Source organism: Pundamilia nyererei, unplaced genomic scaffold (assembly GCF_000239375.1).
Source record: "Pundamilia nyererei isolate P.nyererei 1_Seehausen unplaced genomic scaffold, PunNye1.0 scaffold00041, whole genome shotgun sequence".
NCBI lineage: Eukaryota > Metazoa > Chordata > Actinopteri > Cichliformes > Cichlidae > Pundamilia > Pundamilia nyererei.
Window position 1 is genome coordinate 2,988,924 of NW_005187442.1, and position 15,384 is coordinate 3,004,307.

Genomic DNA, 15,384 nt, shown 5'->3' on the forward strand with positions numbered 1-15,384 from the left:
CATCAACCATTTCAGCTGCTTTGGAAAATCTATCAACTGCTGCTGTAGGAAAACAGAAACGTTATCCTCTTTCTGCTTTGGCTACGTGATCAAGCCTTTGTTTACCCCTTTGTTTAGAGTAGATGTCCTACCACATTTGGTACAGGGCATCAGTGAGCTACTGGATCTTCCACAGTTCACTTCCATACATTAACATCTCAGCGGTTCACATCTGGATTCAGGTGTGGGGAATGTGGGGTCCAGTCGGTGGCATCAGTGTCCTCATGATCCAGGTAGTGCTTACAAACCCTGACTACATTAACCTGGGCGTTGTCCTGCACCAGGAGGAATGCAGGGCCCACTGCACCAGTATTAGGTCTGAGGGTTTCATCCCTGTACTGATGGCTAGAATCTCGAGGTCTGTGTGACTCACATGATCACTGATTCACTGCCAAACTGGTCACGCTGGATAATTTTGCAGGCAGCACAAAGTTTGCCACGACATCTCCAGACGTTTTCACATCTGTCACATATGCTCAACATAAAGCTGCTCATCTCTGCAAAGAGAACAGGACATAGGTGGGAGACTTTCCAGTTCTGGTGTTCTCTGGCGTTTGCCGATCAAGCTACGGGGTTTAGCATGTATTAAATCATGGTGCATTTAATGATGATTATGGCTGTCTATTAATGATAAACTTCTTCCCTCTCACAGCAATGTTGTGAAGCACCACTTGCTGAAACTACATATAATTACATTTCAGTAATGCAAACTCGAGTTTCTTACATTTTAAGCACTAACCCCCTGCTGTCTATTTTAGGTGACGTCTCGTTGGACTTTCCGCTGTCCGGGCTGCCCTCAGGCCCTTTCGCACGACGACTCGCATTTCCACGAGCGACACAAATGCATCAACTTCTTCGTCAAAGTCTACGGCTACATGCCGCTGCTGTACACGCAGTTTCGTGTGGACTCGGTGCTGTTTAAGACTCGATTGCCCCACGATAAGACCAAGTGCTTCAAGTTCATTTAGCGTCTGGGCGAGCGTCAGCAAAAAGCCAAAAGCAGGGTGAACTGAAGGAGTGAAAATAGGAGTGAAAAACAGCACCTTCCACTGCAAGCAGTAATAAAGATGGATGGGTGGGCTGCAGGGCAAATGGAAAGTAAGCCCAGAAAGACAAGTTAAAAGCTGTTGGCTGGCGGTCTAATCAGCAACACTACTGAAAATGTGAGGAGTGGAAGCTGGAAGGGACCACTGCCAACAAAAAGAAGCCTTTTCAGTGGATGTCACTCTTTTTCCCCGTGTTCTCTAATCATGCTCAGTCATCAAACCACTAGCTGCAGATGTCATTTGCACCTCTTAACCGCCTGCTGAGGAACGAGGGCGGGGTGTACACAGTGTACAGAAATTCTCCCAGGTTAGCAACACCTGATAATGGGGTTGGCGAGTAACTGACAGATGCCAGGCTGCGTCTGACCCAGCAGACTTTTAACGGTTTCAGCTGAGAGATCAAACAGCACACGGCCGCCACTACGATTTTGTTTTACGGTTACAAACTGTACGTCTTGTACATGTATATGAGCGAAGCACTGAAGGTCAGAAGTATTTTATTGATCTTTTTTTTTAATGATGTCGTTTAAGTGTAAATCTTTATGTGGAGTGAACCTTTTCCACAGCCCCTGCCTGTGGGAGATCAGGCAGGACCTCGATTGAAAGTCAGCCCAATCATGTTTTAAGTATCGTCGAGTGCTCAAGGGGGAAAATTCACTTCAGCGGTCACCATAATGCCTCAAATTTGTCATGAAAACCAGCCACCATGTTGTCATTTCATATTGCTTACACGATCTGGACTCGGTGGAAGTGTTCGAAACAGCTTGATTTTTTTTTTTTATACTATGATGTTTGTAAAATTAGACGTTAAAAAGTAGTATCGGCTAATCAATGTTCGCAGGTAAAGTGCAACAAAGTCAAGAATAACAGCTGCCAAAATCAACAAAACATTGACTTTTGCTGAAAGTTTTCAGTGACGGTCAGAATTATGGGAAAATCTTAAAGAGAACAATGATGTTTTGTTTAAAAACACTTACTTTGTTTCTGGTGGAGAAGTGGAGCAGGATATCAATCCCTTTCTCCAAACAGGCTCTTAAATATTAAATCAAAGCCAACAGCTGATGACCCTAACGTAGCATAAAATAAAGACTGGAAACTACCGTGGCTCTGCTTAATGGTACCAAATACTGCCCAATTGCACCTGTAAAGCACACTAAATAATCCAATGGTTCTCAAACTGTGGGGCCAGCCCCACTCTTGGGGCATAGACCCCCTGAAGACGGGGCTTGGAGGACAAGGAAAGAACTCCGAGCTAAAGTGAATGGAGATGGGTTTTGTATTGTAAATAAATTGACGCTATGATGCTGACATTTATTTTACTTTAACATTAAACTTGTTATTGTCACAGACAAGTGGGAGTGATTGAATTGCGTTTGATTCGTGTATTGCTCTCCACCTGCTTTAATACTGATGATTATGTCGGCGGGCTTGTGTATGTTCTCTACAGAGGAAATAAAAAGAGGAGGATGATGGGGAGAAAATGTGTAGTCAGGTCCACAGTAGTGTATACATATCACCAAGGAGAGCAGCCAATCATATTCAACCTTGCTAACACAGCAGCGAATGAGCTTATCAGCAGAAGGGGTAAACAGTATTGAGTCATAACATTTGCCTGGCTCTTTAATCCCCTTCTTACAGTTAATAGGAACCGTACACCAACAAGATGACATTAGCAAACTTGACGGTTGTAAATTCCTGGCCTGATGGGCGGCTGGGTTTGTATACAGTAGTGTAAAACCCTGGGTGTTGGGCATGTTATAAAAGCTTTGAGAACCATTGAATGAACCCTTTTTGATTCATTTTATGGGGAGATTTGCTAAAATGTTTATACCGTTTCCAGTCTTTGCATTAAGCTAACAGCTGCTGGTTGTAGTTTGTTCAGTCACAGTAGGGAAAACAGGTGTTGGAAACTATCGCAGACAAGTTGCACTCGTCAGCCCTGACTGACTCAGATTGATTGCAGTCAGTTACCACAATCTGTCTTCATTTGTAACTTAGGCAGCACTTCTGTGCAAGCCTTTGCCAATCTGTCAGAGTGATTGCATTCGGTTGAAGTCACACCACGACTGTTTGGAGACGGGTTGGGTTCTAATAGGCAACTGGTGCAGTCTCCTCTGAATCAAAAGTGCCCAGAGTTTGAGGGTGCTGCTTACTCAACCTGTAGGCAACCAGTTGCAAAAATGCAACAAAAAAAAAAAAAAACTTCAATGTTTTGGTTTTTTTTCATAGTCACAAGCAGGTTGCCATCCTATTTTTACTCCAGTGTGACCGAGCCATAACAAATATGAGCTTGCTTTCCACCAGCTGGCAAGCCTGTTTTCTAAACTGTACAACTTGTCTTTAAACACTTCTGACTTTTCAGTACAGGTATTCAGTATGTTCCACCATAATCACGTCATCCCTCTGCAGAGAACTCTCCCACCTCGGACAGAAAAGTCACTTTACAGTGTCGCCATATTGGTTTCACTTCATCTTCGACTGTTGCTTGATGAATGTTTTCTTTGCCAAATAGGTACGTTGTCTGCTGCTTTCCAGCGTAGTTTGCAGGTGCAGATACTAGGTGAAAGGATGCAGTCTGGTACACCCACTTCCACTCTGCATGGTACTTGACCAGGAGTCAGTCCACTGGAGCCCAATCCATCATGTACGAGTGCTTTATTTGACCTTGTCAAGACTTAATTCATGCAATCTAAATAAAAGGCATAAAATTCTTATAAATGTCATTCAGATTATGTTCTGTGAGGATGTTTTTATCAAACAAAATGTCATAAGGCCAGGGTTCCTGTGTATTTATTGAATATATTACTGAAAAAGATTTTGTTTTTTAAACCGATACTGAAACATGCAATAAACTGTCAAGATATTGTAGTTTAATAGACCTGAAAACAAAGAAATCTCAACCTGACTGTCAAACTTGTCATTGCCAAAGAAAACTAGCTGGTGCCACTGACTGAGAGCTAACGGATGACTTGTTTTTAAAAAGATTAACTTGCAAACAGATAGTGAGGGGACAATAGTGGAGTTTCTTTAAATCCAAATCGCCTGCTCCATATTGCTACTCTTGCTCCGTAATCCCTCCAAGTGAAACATTAAAAATGTTGGATCAGGCCTTTTTACCCAAGAGGGATAAACACGGAGCCAGATTTCTAATTAGTGTGGGCGAAAATGGCTGCGCAGAGTCCAAATTTCCACTTTGTGTTGCTGCACTGAACTAGAAAAACCAGCCTGGCTCCTAACCTCATCACGTCTGAACACTTTTATTGGCGCTCCAGGGGCCTCATAATTACCTGGCTGACTCTAAAACAGTCCTCGGGGCTCTGTTGGGGTCAGCTGGTGTTCCTCCGGTCCCTGTAGTTCCCACCCTCGAGGATCTGTGGCACAGCTGGTTTTCTGTGGCTCGGAGCAGGATGCTTTTGCCTGGAAGGCTGCAGTCACTCTGTTAGGTGTAGAGTTGTGAAAAAGGAAAAAAAAAAAGTGCTCCTGGGTCTGATCCCCAGCTGTGGGCGACCTGCAGCGTTGTACCAGACTGATGACTGATGACAGCGTCAAACATACCATTGAAGGCCAGATGAATGGAAATAAAAGCTCTCAACGTTGTTAAAAAAAAATGACTCTTGTCCTTATTCAGGTGTCTGTTGTAAATCTGCTCCTTAGACTTGGATCAGGACATTTTGGGAAGTAATTATTTGCTCTTTAGTGGAGTTCTGTCAAGGGGGGAGGTGCTGCATATATTGGCAACCTACTACTTCCCAGAAATTTCCCATTTCTGACCACAATGCACTAATAGTTGGAGTTCCTACTTGGTAAACTTTGGTGGGGCTTCTCAGCTTTGACGTTAATATTTTCCATCATTCCCCGAAATGACAGCTTTTTTTCCAGGTAATAAAACTAACCACCTACCTTCAGGTGACCTTTTTAGCTCTTTGGCGTCTTCGGTTAAGTGAACAACACTTACCTGTTTAACTTCTTACTAATGCAAATATCTCATCGGCTCAAAATAGTCTCACTGTTTTTAAGGTTTTCTTAACAAGTCAGAGTGCTCGGTCCTAAAAAGGCCTCCAACGTCACAACCTAACCTCAACCTAATAGAGCACTTTTGGAATGTGGTGGAACGAGAGATCCGCATCATGGATGTGCAGCTGCGTGACGCTACCATGTCAATATGGACCAAAAATATCTGAGGAATGTTTCCTGCACTTTGCTGAATCTACGCTATGAAGAACTGTGCCTAATAAAGTGTCCAGTGAGTCATTTTTCTCAGAAATAAAACACTGTTTGTTCCACTTTGTGCGCAGATCAAAAATTTGTAAATGACTTTTTCCCCCTTTGTGGTTTTGTGAAAATTAAGGCAGAAACCTTAAGAGATGTGAAACATATATCATGTAGTTACCAGTTGTTCATAACCTGCTACACAAAAATTTGATTTGTCGGGCAGACCTTTATATCTTTAGTCACAGCCACTTCCAGGGCTGCCTGCTGTGTGTGTGTCACAAAACTAACTCAGTGGCCAGAGTTGGGAATGAGAGGCAGGTGTTTGAAGGAGGAGAGCATTACAGCACCATGTGCTGATCTGGAGTCTGGATCTAAGTAAATATTTTAACTACATTTTTACAATGTACTTTATTAATATTTTTTTAAATGTAATTTTTATGCAAAATGCAGAATGATCCATCTATCCAGCCAGCCCATAAATATTTCATCCCACACTTCGAAAGCAGCTCATTTAAGCAGGAAAACCACAGACCTGGCAACCCTGGATGTTTTCCTCCATTTCCAGTCTTTAGGCTACATTAAGCTGGCTCGGACTGCACATTTGCCATTAAAGCTAACTCTCCAAGAATGCGAACAGGCCTGTTCCCCAATATTGTGTCAATGGTTATCAGTGCTGGCTAAACACAACCTGCACTTTAAAACTAAGTGCACACCAAACTAAAAATTTTCTGTTATTCCTGATTGTGAAAAAAATGATCATCTATTAGAAAATCTAGATAACATCTGTTTTTTATTAAAACCTGCAAAAACCTCTTTTGAAAACGTAGAAATTGAAATTGGCCCAACAGAAGCTCTAAAGGGACGAGGAGTGGTTGCAGTATTCATAAGTGAGAAGAAGGGTTCAAATCTGACATCACTGGGACAGAGAAAGAAGAATGCGCCCCACACCTCTCGGTTTCAACCAGCAGAAGCAGGGGAAAGGGTTTCATTCACTAATACAAGGGTGTGGCTGTGCAGTCTTCAGCATTCTTATCGGGGGATTTTCTGACTCATAGCTGCTCTTTCAGAGGAGTTTAAAATGGCCTTTGTTCCAGATGAACTACTCGCCTGGATAATAAGATTTCTCAGTTCTGAACATTTTTTCCCCATTTTATTTTAGCCTTTATTTAATAATGAAAATGAGAAAATATGATCATCTCCTTCTTGTGATTTGTTTCGCCACTCAAACTCAAATTACAGCGTACACAGTCGAGGCAGAAACGGCCAGGTTTACTTGGCCTGTGCAGGCTTTTGCATATTCCTCCTCAGCGGGAAGCACCATGTTTCTACATGAATGAACATGGCTGAGTTGTTAGAAGGCTGAATAGTGAAACAGGCTCGATCTGCATTACACAGGAAAGGAAGCTGCTCTTTGATACCGGTGGCATGCAGAGCTGTGTCCAATTCTGTAAGAGACTCGGCAAGCACAAGAAAGAATTGCATTCCTCTCGTCTAAAGTGGCGTCAGATGCATAGTGCACTGAGTTATGCAAGACCACGAGATAAAAAAGAAAATCTGTCTTTGTTTAACGCACAGCCCACAGAAACGACCATAAAACTGGTAGACTAGGAAGAATAACCCAAGAACCTAAAAGGAAAAACCAATGAATGGATCTTGCATAATGTCATGTGCGTGTAAACAAACTGTATAAAGCATAGCTTGTAAGTATAGCTGCAGCATGTTATAGGCCCTTTGTAACAGTCTTCTTCATTCATTGTCTTTTGTCGGTGGCTACGACTGATTGAGTAATGTCTGGTATGCTGGTGGCAGCTGAAATCCAGAAAAGGAAAGAAGGAAGGAGCCTGCTAGTACTGGACCGAGCTCTTTGGTCCAAGATTCAGAGGCGGAAAAATGTCTGGAAGTGTCTTAACATGGTCCTGTAAACAAGGCGGAAGCAGGAGTCAGCCCATCTGTCTCAGAGAAAGGTGGCAGATTAAAGGGTATTCATGCAGTCTGGCAGTTAAGACGAGGAACCCATGCTCACCTCTCACACCTCTATGCAACACACAACACACATCCCACAGGGAGTTTTCTTGCGTTCCGAAAATGTAGAGGGAATGCTCTTTCTGGAAGTTCGGTCTTGGAAAATCGTCCTCCTATGTGTCGGTGAGGGTGTGCCAGTGGCAGACCTGCTGTCCCTCAGCCTCCTTCATCTCTATCCAGTGGGCCTGCTGCTCCTCGCTGGTGCTGTTGAGGCCCAGGGAGACCCAGCCCAGCCTCTCCCTGGGCCTCATGCTGCTCCGGCGGCAGAACACCGACACCACTAGTGACACCTCGGACAGCTGGAAGAGCGCCACCTGGAACACGAATGTCTCCTTGTAGATCGGATTGGGCTGGCCACGGCAAACGGCCGTCTTACACTTGGACATCTCCTTTCCCTTTGAGTCCAGCATGGTCAGCTTCACATAGGTGTCTGAAAGGAAGCATTGGAGGAGAGAAGTGAGACATTGCCATCAAGTGGTCGGACATGTGTACTACAGCAGGAGGTACGGAGTGTCTTTTAATAATAGCTCTCAACACCAAGAACGCTATAATTGCCTCACTCCTAAAACTCATGCTGCTGGTGGATTTTTTTTTAACTGTGGAACTCTTTGAAAACTGCAAATGAAGTCCCATTAATCTATTTCATATTTGCTGGCAGCAGATTTCTGAAATATTCTGCACATAAATTATAAATGATGCTAAAGGAAAGTGACCTTTAGAACATGCAAGCAAGTCAGTGCAGGGTAGAAAACTAAAAACTTTGTGGCTTGCGAAGGACTACTGACTGACATGACTGACATTTCTGGGAAGCTACTTTCTTGCCAAGATACTGATCTCTATCAGCTTAGTAAATATGGAGTTAGAGCCTGGAGAAAGTTGGATTATCTCAGAGTAACAACAGGAGAAAACAGCAAACCAGCCAAGGGCTGACCTAATTTAACTAATTCTGTAGAGTCAGTCTAATGCTCCTCTGACTGTGCCACTTCTCATGTTAGCAAGCTGTTCCCTCGATGCTTACATTTGGAAACAGCATACCTGGTTTACTGAGGTTACTACTAAAAAAACAACTGTGTCTGTTAAACTAAAAACACATTAAACGTTAATAAAAAAACAAAAACGAAATGCACTACATGGATCTGCACTATTAGCCAAAAGTTTCCTACCAATCAAATCTTTAATCCAACAAATGTTTTTGTAACTGACATTCGTTCACCACATTAATGCACAACTAGCTAAGCTCCCAGCTCTAGATTTATATATATAACATAAAGAAGTGAGAGCTGAATTCACCCTGTCTGACAAGAAAGCAAAATGCTGAAGTCTGGCCTCAGAGGACCAAACCTAAGAATGCTACAAACTGGTACCTACGGTGCGTAATGTAGTGCACAAAAGTCTTGATCTACCTCCCATTTCTTTATATTTTGCAAGAAAGAATGAATGAGATGTGCAAATAAATACATGGAAACATGCAGTAAATAAGGGAAATAAAACAAAGTTTGTAAAATTCTAACAAACTTGGTATGACCACCTTTGTTCTTCAGCAAAGTCACTCTCATAGCCAAGCTTTCTTGTAATTTCTCCAAGCAGTCTTCTCCAGGCTTCTTAACAGACGTTTAAAGCTCTTCTTTGGATGTTGCCTGCCTTTTGTTCTGTTCTCTGTCAACATGATCCTACACTGCTTCAATAATGTTGAGGTCTGGACACTGGGGAGGCCATTCCCCATTAAATTAGACCTGCTTGAACTGATTTTCAGTTCGGTTCTTGCGTAATTTGGCATACCTCATCCTTTTCTCCTCGTTTCCCTTCCTTAAGAGTGGTTTCTTGACAGCAACATTTCCACTGAGACCACTTCTGCTGAGGCTTCAGTGAACAGTAGATGAATCAACTCAAGTTTCAGATGCATCTCCTGCAAACGCGGTGCTAGATTTTTTCTTAGTTTGCAAGGATGGGACTCATAGCATTCCTCTGAAAATGGTCAGGTACAAGGACTGGACTGAAAATGAGTGAAAAAGCCTCCAATGCCCAACAAAAAGCTCTGAAGGTCCTTCAGAACGCCTGGAGAACATTGCTCAAGATCACTTTTAAAAATTACAATACAGCCTGGCAATATAAAGAGAAAAATGTAAAGGAATGGGAGATGGGGCAATACTTTTACACAGTTCTACACATCTGTACAACCCTCACCAAATCTACAAACGTACAGAAAGCTTACATTTAGTTTACTTTTGTCTTACCTCTCATGATATAAAGCTGTCCCCCTACGAAGTGTTTTACACAACAAAACAGACCATCTGTGGCAGACACACACCATAGCACACACACCATTGGAAAGAAGAAAGAGGGGAAGCAGTTTAAAGATTTCAATATACAGCAGAAGGTCAGCTTTCACGGGAAGCACGGCGAGCATGACAAGCAGCAGGTCCTTCAGCATTTTGGCTTTAATAGCTTAGGTTATTAAAAAGCTGGTGTTCGTGCCAGGAAACGTTCAAATGTAATGATCCTCTATTTGCTTCTGTTGCATGCTGTTGGAAGTCCTGCCCATCTGCTCGGCCCAAACAATAGCCTGACATATCAGCACCCATCGGGGGAAGAGAAGTTTAACTGAACAATTTACAGCGTCATTCCACACTTCAACCCACGCTGGCACAAAAGCCCAAAGTTAAATATATGTACTTACTGACGGGTTTATCAGATGCTGTCGTTTTGAAGTGATTTCCCTTGATTACCTCAGCTGAGAGCTGCCCTGTGGCAGAGTTGTAGATGAGACCCAGGAGGATCTCGGGTGTGGATGAGTCTTCAGTGGAGCGATAGGACAGAGCCCCCGCACTGCGAGACACGCTCACCACAGAGCCACAACCCTGGCGAGGCAAAACCCAGAGGCACTTTGAGTCAATTACCACTTAATCATCAATTAAAACAATAAGAAGCCAATAATTCATTAATCAACCTAGGAGTTAGGAGGGGCAGTTTGAGAGTGTGACAAAGACAGATTTCTGAATCTGTAGAGAATGATGGTAGAAATGTAACTTTCAGTGGAAAAAAGCATCAAAACTTATTCACCAAAACTTTTAAATGTTTTTTAAACCAATTTAAATGGTGACACTATACATGCAGTTTTTATGTCCTAGATGCCCACAGTTGCTTCTTAATAACTGCTCAAATAAAAAATAAAATAACTGCTTCTACAAGGATGTGTAGATGAAGGAATGCTGAAGATACTGTTAAAATAAAGTAGAAATGGTGTACAGCTGATATTTGAGATGTAAAGTATATTTTAAAAGTGTTCTCACTGTAAGTTCAGAGCCAGGCTCCAGGGTGACAGGTAGAGCAATTTTGCCCTGCAGGTTGAGCTTCGTCAGGTAGAACACCTTCTCTCCCAGGACCTTCTCTTTTTTCATCCGTCTGATGCTGTACAGGCGGAAGCGAACAGCATAGTCTCCCAGGGCCTCCTGCTCCACCCTGGAAAACTTGAATGTTTCTGTGAAGATGGGACACGGGCCCTTCTGAACGCCGGTCTTAGCACGTTGCTTCTTGGTGGGCAGCAGGACCAAGTGGACCTGCCACGAGATGTTGCCGGTCTGTTTGAGAGCAGGAATGTCAGTTGCAGCTGTGACAGTGACGGCCAGCCACTGCTCACTGGAATCGTACTCAAAGGCGACATCCAGGGTGCCGTATTTGGCGAGGGGCTCTGGCTCGTAGGCAGTGGGAAGCGGAGGACCAGAACCATCCTGAATGTACAGAAAAGAAAAAACAATTTCCCCCTCCTTTATGAAATTTACTTTAATTTCTGGAATGTTATTAATTTTTCCCCATTCTGACATAGTATTAGAACACTCAAATAATTAAGTCAGTTCAGAGTATATTTCCACATTTTTACAGAAAATACACAACAAAAAAATGAAACTGTTGTCAGCGAACGGATCACCCAGCCCTTCCTGTAAGTGTTGATGAAGTGTTGCTCCCAACTTTGATCATTCCATCAAACTACAGGGCATCCAAAACAAACTGCTTACACACAGAAAAGACAACAAACAGTAGGTCTGATCTCCCACCTCTGGCCCTAGAACAGCAGTGCTGTCACTGGGTATGTCCTCATCACAGGCTTTGTTGAGGTAACTCTCTGTGTCCTGGTCCCCGCTGGCCTCACTGGAGCAGTGGGGGCTGTCACAGTGCTGTGTGGACGGCGCCCTCCTGACCCCTCGCTCTGAGCGGGATCGAGAACCCACGCAGGCCCCTGAGCCCTCGTCTTGGTACGGTGGAGGCTGAGGTTCACCGAGCGAGGAATCTTTCTTTATCCTCTGGATGCTGCTGGCTGCTCTCACGACAGTGACAAAGAGGGATGCAGAAGGAGTGTTACTGGAGTCGTACTGTGCTCTGCATGGAAACTCACTAGGTATGCAACATACAGTCTAGCGACATACAGTGTCTCCTCAGTCTTTGCAAACCTATATTGTCATTTTAAATTCTTGTTAAATCTTGGAAAAACAACATTTCATTAAAGGGAGTTTTTCCTTCCCACTGTCACCAAAGTGCTTGCTCACAGGGGGTCATATGATTGTTGGGTTTTTCTCGGTATGTACTATTTTACGGTATACCTTACAATATAAAACGCCTCAAGATGACTGTTGTTGTGGTTTGGTGCTGTATAAATAAAACTGAATTGAACTGAATTGTAAAGAAAGCTCTTAGAACATTAGTTAGTTATCCCAACTGGCAAAGACGCACAGTAAACAAGGTCAGACAACAATAAGGGAGAAACAAAATGACAAACAGAACAACGCTGCCGTCCCTTATGTAGCAGGTTTATCGGATAAACTCAGGAAACTCTTCTCCAAGCACGACATCCCAATGCACTTCACACACAGCCATACACTCAGACAAAAACTGGTTCATCCCACGGACAAAACTCCCAAACACGAACTGAACATCGTAGTGTATGCAGTGCAGTGAGGAGTGCTCAGACCTCTACATTGGAGAAACCAAAAAGCCACTTCATAAACACAACATAGAAGAGCCACCTCGACAGGACAAGACTGAGCCGTACATCTGGATCTAAAGAACAAAGGTCACTCTTTCGAGGATGTCAATGTCCACATTTTGGACAGAGAAGACAGATGGTTTGAAAGAGGATGAAAGAAGCCATCTTTGAACAGAGGGTGTGGCTTACAACACCAACTGTCTGCCACCTATAATGTAGTTTTGAGATCCCTTTCCAGGTGCCTTTAATTCCCATTAATACCTTGCAATGGTTTCACATGAAACCTCTGCTGATAAGAACCCACACCCTTTTTCACACTTTGGCTCGTGTGATGAGGCACATGATAAATACTGGCTCCTTATTCATATTCATATTAAATCTATTCATTAAATATGTATCTGTGATTTTTTTCCTCATCACAATACTTGACAAAAGCAGCTTTAATTAAAACATTTAAAAGATCATTTTACAACAATAAAGATCAACACCACATTATGTTTGTGCAGTAAAAAAATGAAGATACAGCCAGTTAGGTTAGATTGGCCTGGCATCTGAAACAGGTGAACACAACACAATCAAAACATATCACTGCATAAAGATAGAAATAGTGACTTTTAGAGATTGTAGCATGAGAATATTTGTTACTTCTGGATCAATCTGGGTGAGTTTTTCCCCATTAGTCCTGAGGGTAGTGTCATTATTGAATTATAACCAGATTCATGTATTTGGGTGTTAGACTGCTATCAATTTTCTATTCCAAGTCTGGGAAAGAAACCAAATAAATTTTACTTCCTTCCAGTAACAGACATTTAGCACTAACCCAAGATGTTTAGAGAAAAGGACACTCGCCAGAAACTCTCCATATGAAATATGTAGCTATTTCTATTAATTAAATAAAAAAAAAACAGAATAGACACTACAATTACAGATAGATAAACACAAAAAGATGTTATGCATTTGATGTTCCGAGTTTAGTATTTATGCAATCTTAGATGATTCTTGTATGCATTGTGTTTTATGATTCTTATCATATTGTATCTGATTTTGTGGGGTTTTATGTTCAGCGATGTACCGTGTACGTACTTTTCCACTGCATGTGCTCTCACCCTGTTCACTGGAGGCCTCGCTGCTGTATCCTCCGTGCTCAGATGACTGTTTGCGTGTGCTGCTCCATGCAGAGGTTGTGTTCTGCTGGGCCTCGCCCTCTGGAATTCTGTCCTCCTCACTGTCTGATAAAACTCCCTCTGCACGTCACACATGGGCATTAATTCTAGTAAACCACAGATTATAACGTGTGCAATATTTAACGAAGTAAGAAACTCAACCAGTTAAACATGCAGCTGCTGAAACTGGCACACGACAGGTCGAAATTGTGAATTTTAGTGCAAGAACTTGAAAACATGAGCAGAAGAGAAGATCCAAAGGGCAGTGAGGAGAGAGAAGCAGCACACTCTCTAACCTTGGTTTCCTTTCTTTTTCCCCTTTTTGCTCTTCTTGCCTTTGTCCCTCTTTTTCTCCACATCCGAAGCCTGTTCAGTTTTTTTCGAACCCTCTTTTGCGACTTTCCCCTTTTTCTTATCCAACGTTTTCACTCTGGAAGACGATCTATAAAGCTCAGATTCTTCCTCATCGTCTCCCTCTCGCTCAGTGCCATCCTCTACCTTCTCTCCCTCCTCATGATCTTTTTGCTCTTCCTGCTTTGACACCCTGCTTTCACTCTCACAACCAGATGAATGAGGAGTTTTATCATTGTCACCACTTTTTTGCTGAACAGCTGATTGGTCATTTGACTTCTTTTCTGTGTTTTCTAAATCATCAGCCTTCTCCTCTTGAGAGTCTTCTTCATTTCTTGGAGACTTGGCTTCTTTCTCCAGCTGCTTCTGTCTCCTTTCTCTTCTCCTCTGTTCTCTGCTCTCGTGTAGCTCCTTCTCCTCTTTCTTCCTCCTCTCTTCCTCTGCTAACTCGGCTTCTGTCTTTTTAACTCGCCAACATCCGTCCCTCCATTCCCACTCCAGCTGGCTCTGAGTGTTCTCTGCCTCGGTTGTATCACTAGTTTGGCTGTTCTTTGAGCCTGCGTTCCCCCCCTCTGAGTCTCTGGGCATTTGCCACATGCTTTTACTCCCGGACTTGCCTTCTTGCAGGGTGGAATTCTGACCCGATTCCTGGCTGCCGTTTTCTCCATCTTCCTTTTCCTGCACCTTGTCGATGATAGTAGTGACCTGTTCGGTCAGCTGGTCACTGACAGCATAGGTGACATCGCTGACGGCATTGGCGAGATCGTCCACACGACTGGTGACTGAGTCCAAGATGGAGGAAATGTTGACAGATGGGAGGTTCTGCTGGAAACTCTTGAAGAAGGCCATCTCTCAGCCGGGGTTCCTCCTGTCACCGTGCTGATCACTAGATTAGCTCATCAGAGGCACTGACACAACATGTGTTTGTTAGCATGGTGTGCTGGCAGTGTTACAGTGAGTGCTGACATGTACATACGCACCAATATGGTGGTAATAAGAATTATACTCGTTACAGGTCTCATGCTTAGACATTATCGGTCAGTTTCACGGATGTAGAGTAAGCCTAGTCATAGACTAAAAGAAAAACACAATTAAGACCACAAAAATAGCTTTCAGTTCAAGACTTAGACAAGACTATGTGTGTCACAGCAAAAGCAATAAAATGTGTATTATTCTGCCTTCAAAATAAGAAAATACAAAAACTGCAGTGTTACACATTTAATGGTTTAAGCCAACTGTGCTAACTCTTACTTCCTCTACTCTGACACTGTGCTGGTTTTGTCTTGGTGCTTTTTGCAAACAGCACACATTATGACTCGTTTGCAAACCGAACATTCAATAATCATAACAGCCTGAATCCACGGGCTGCAACGGTGACTCATCGGTGGATGAACTGTGGTAATTGTTGGGTCAAGCTTTTTGGCATCAGCGCTAATACATGCAACCAATTCTACACTGAACAACACATCACCACAATTCACCATCAGCCTTTTATGGCTGAGGGATAACAAGAGTTGGATGCACAAGTTTGAATTTAGTTTGGATTTTCCCTATTCAACCCAGGTTCAAAAAA

General features: G+C 42.9%; 2 protein-coding genes across 5 annotated transcripts in view; one reads left to right on the forward strand and one right to left on the reverse strand.

Moving 5' to 3' along the window:
- The window catches only part of extl3 (exostosin-like glycosyltransferase 3), a 41,238-nt gene extending 36,553 nt beyond the window's left edge, over positions 1 to 4,685 (forward strand). The window contains exon 6 of the mRNA XM_005731132.1: positions 798 to 4,685. Within this exon, the coding sequence (XP_005731189.1) occupies positions 798 to 1,007 (210 nt within the window). The 3' untranslated portion in view covers positions 1,008 to 4,685. The remainder of the gene's footprint in view (positions 1 to 797) is intronic.
- A 1,266-nt stretch (positions 4,686 to 5,951) lies between these two features.
- syt14b (synaptotagmin XIVb) overlaps positions 5,952 to 15,384 on the reverse strand; it is an 18,826-nt gene continuing 9,393 nt past the window's right edge. For 2 of the 4 annotated variants that reach the window (XM_005731133.1, XM_013910316.1), the window contains 6 exons: positions 13,404 to 13,541; positions 11,372 to 11,631; positions 10,610 to 11,047; positions 9,997 to 10,177; positions 9,554 to 9,610; positions 5,952 to 7,749 (listed from right to left, as the gene is read on the reverse strand). In XM_005731133.1, the coding sequence (XP_005731190.1) occupies positions 7,433 to 7,749; positions 9,554 to 9,610; positions 9,997 to 10,177; positions 10,610 to 11,047; positions 11,372 to 11,631; positions 13,404 to 13,541 (1,391 nt within the window). In that variant the 3' untranslated portion in view covers positions 5,952 to 7,432. The remainder of the gene's footprint in view (positions 7,750 to 9,553; positions 9,611 to 9,996; positions 10,178 to 10,609; positions 11,048 to 11,371; positions 11,632 to 13,403; positions 13,542 to 15,384) is intronic. The other 2 variants (XR_001290353.1, XM_005731134.1) reach the window with 2 other exon arrangements.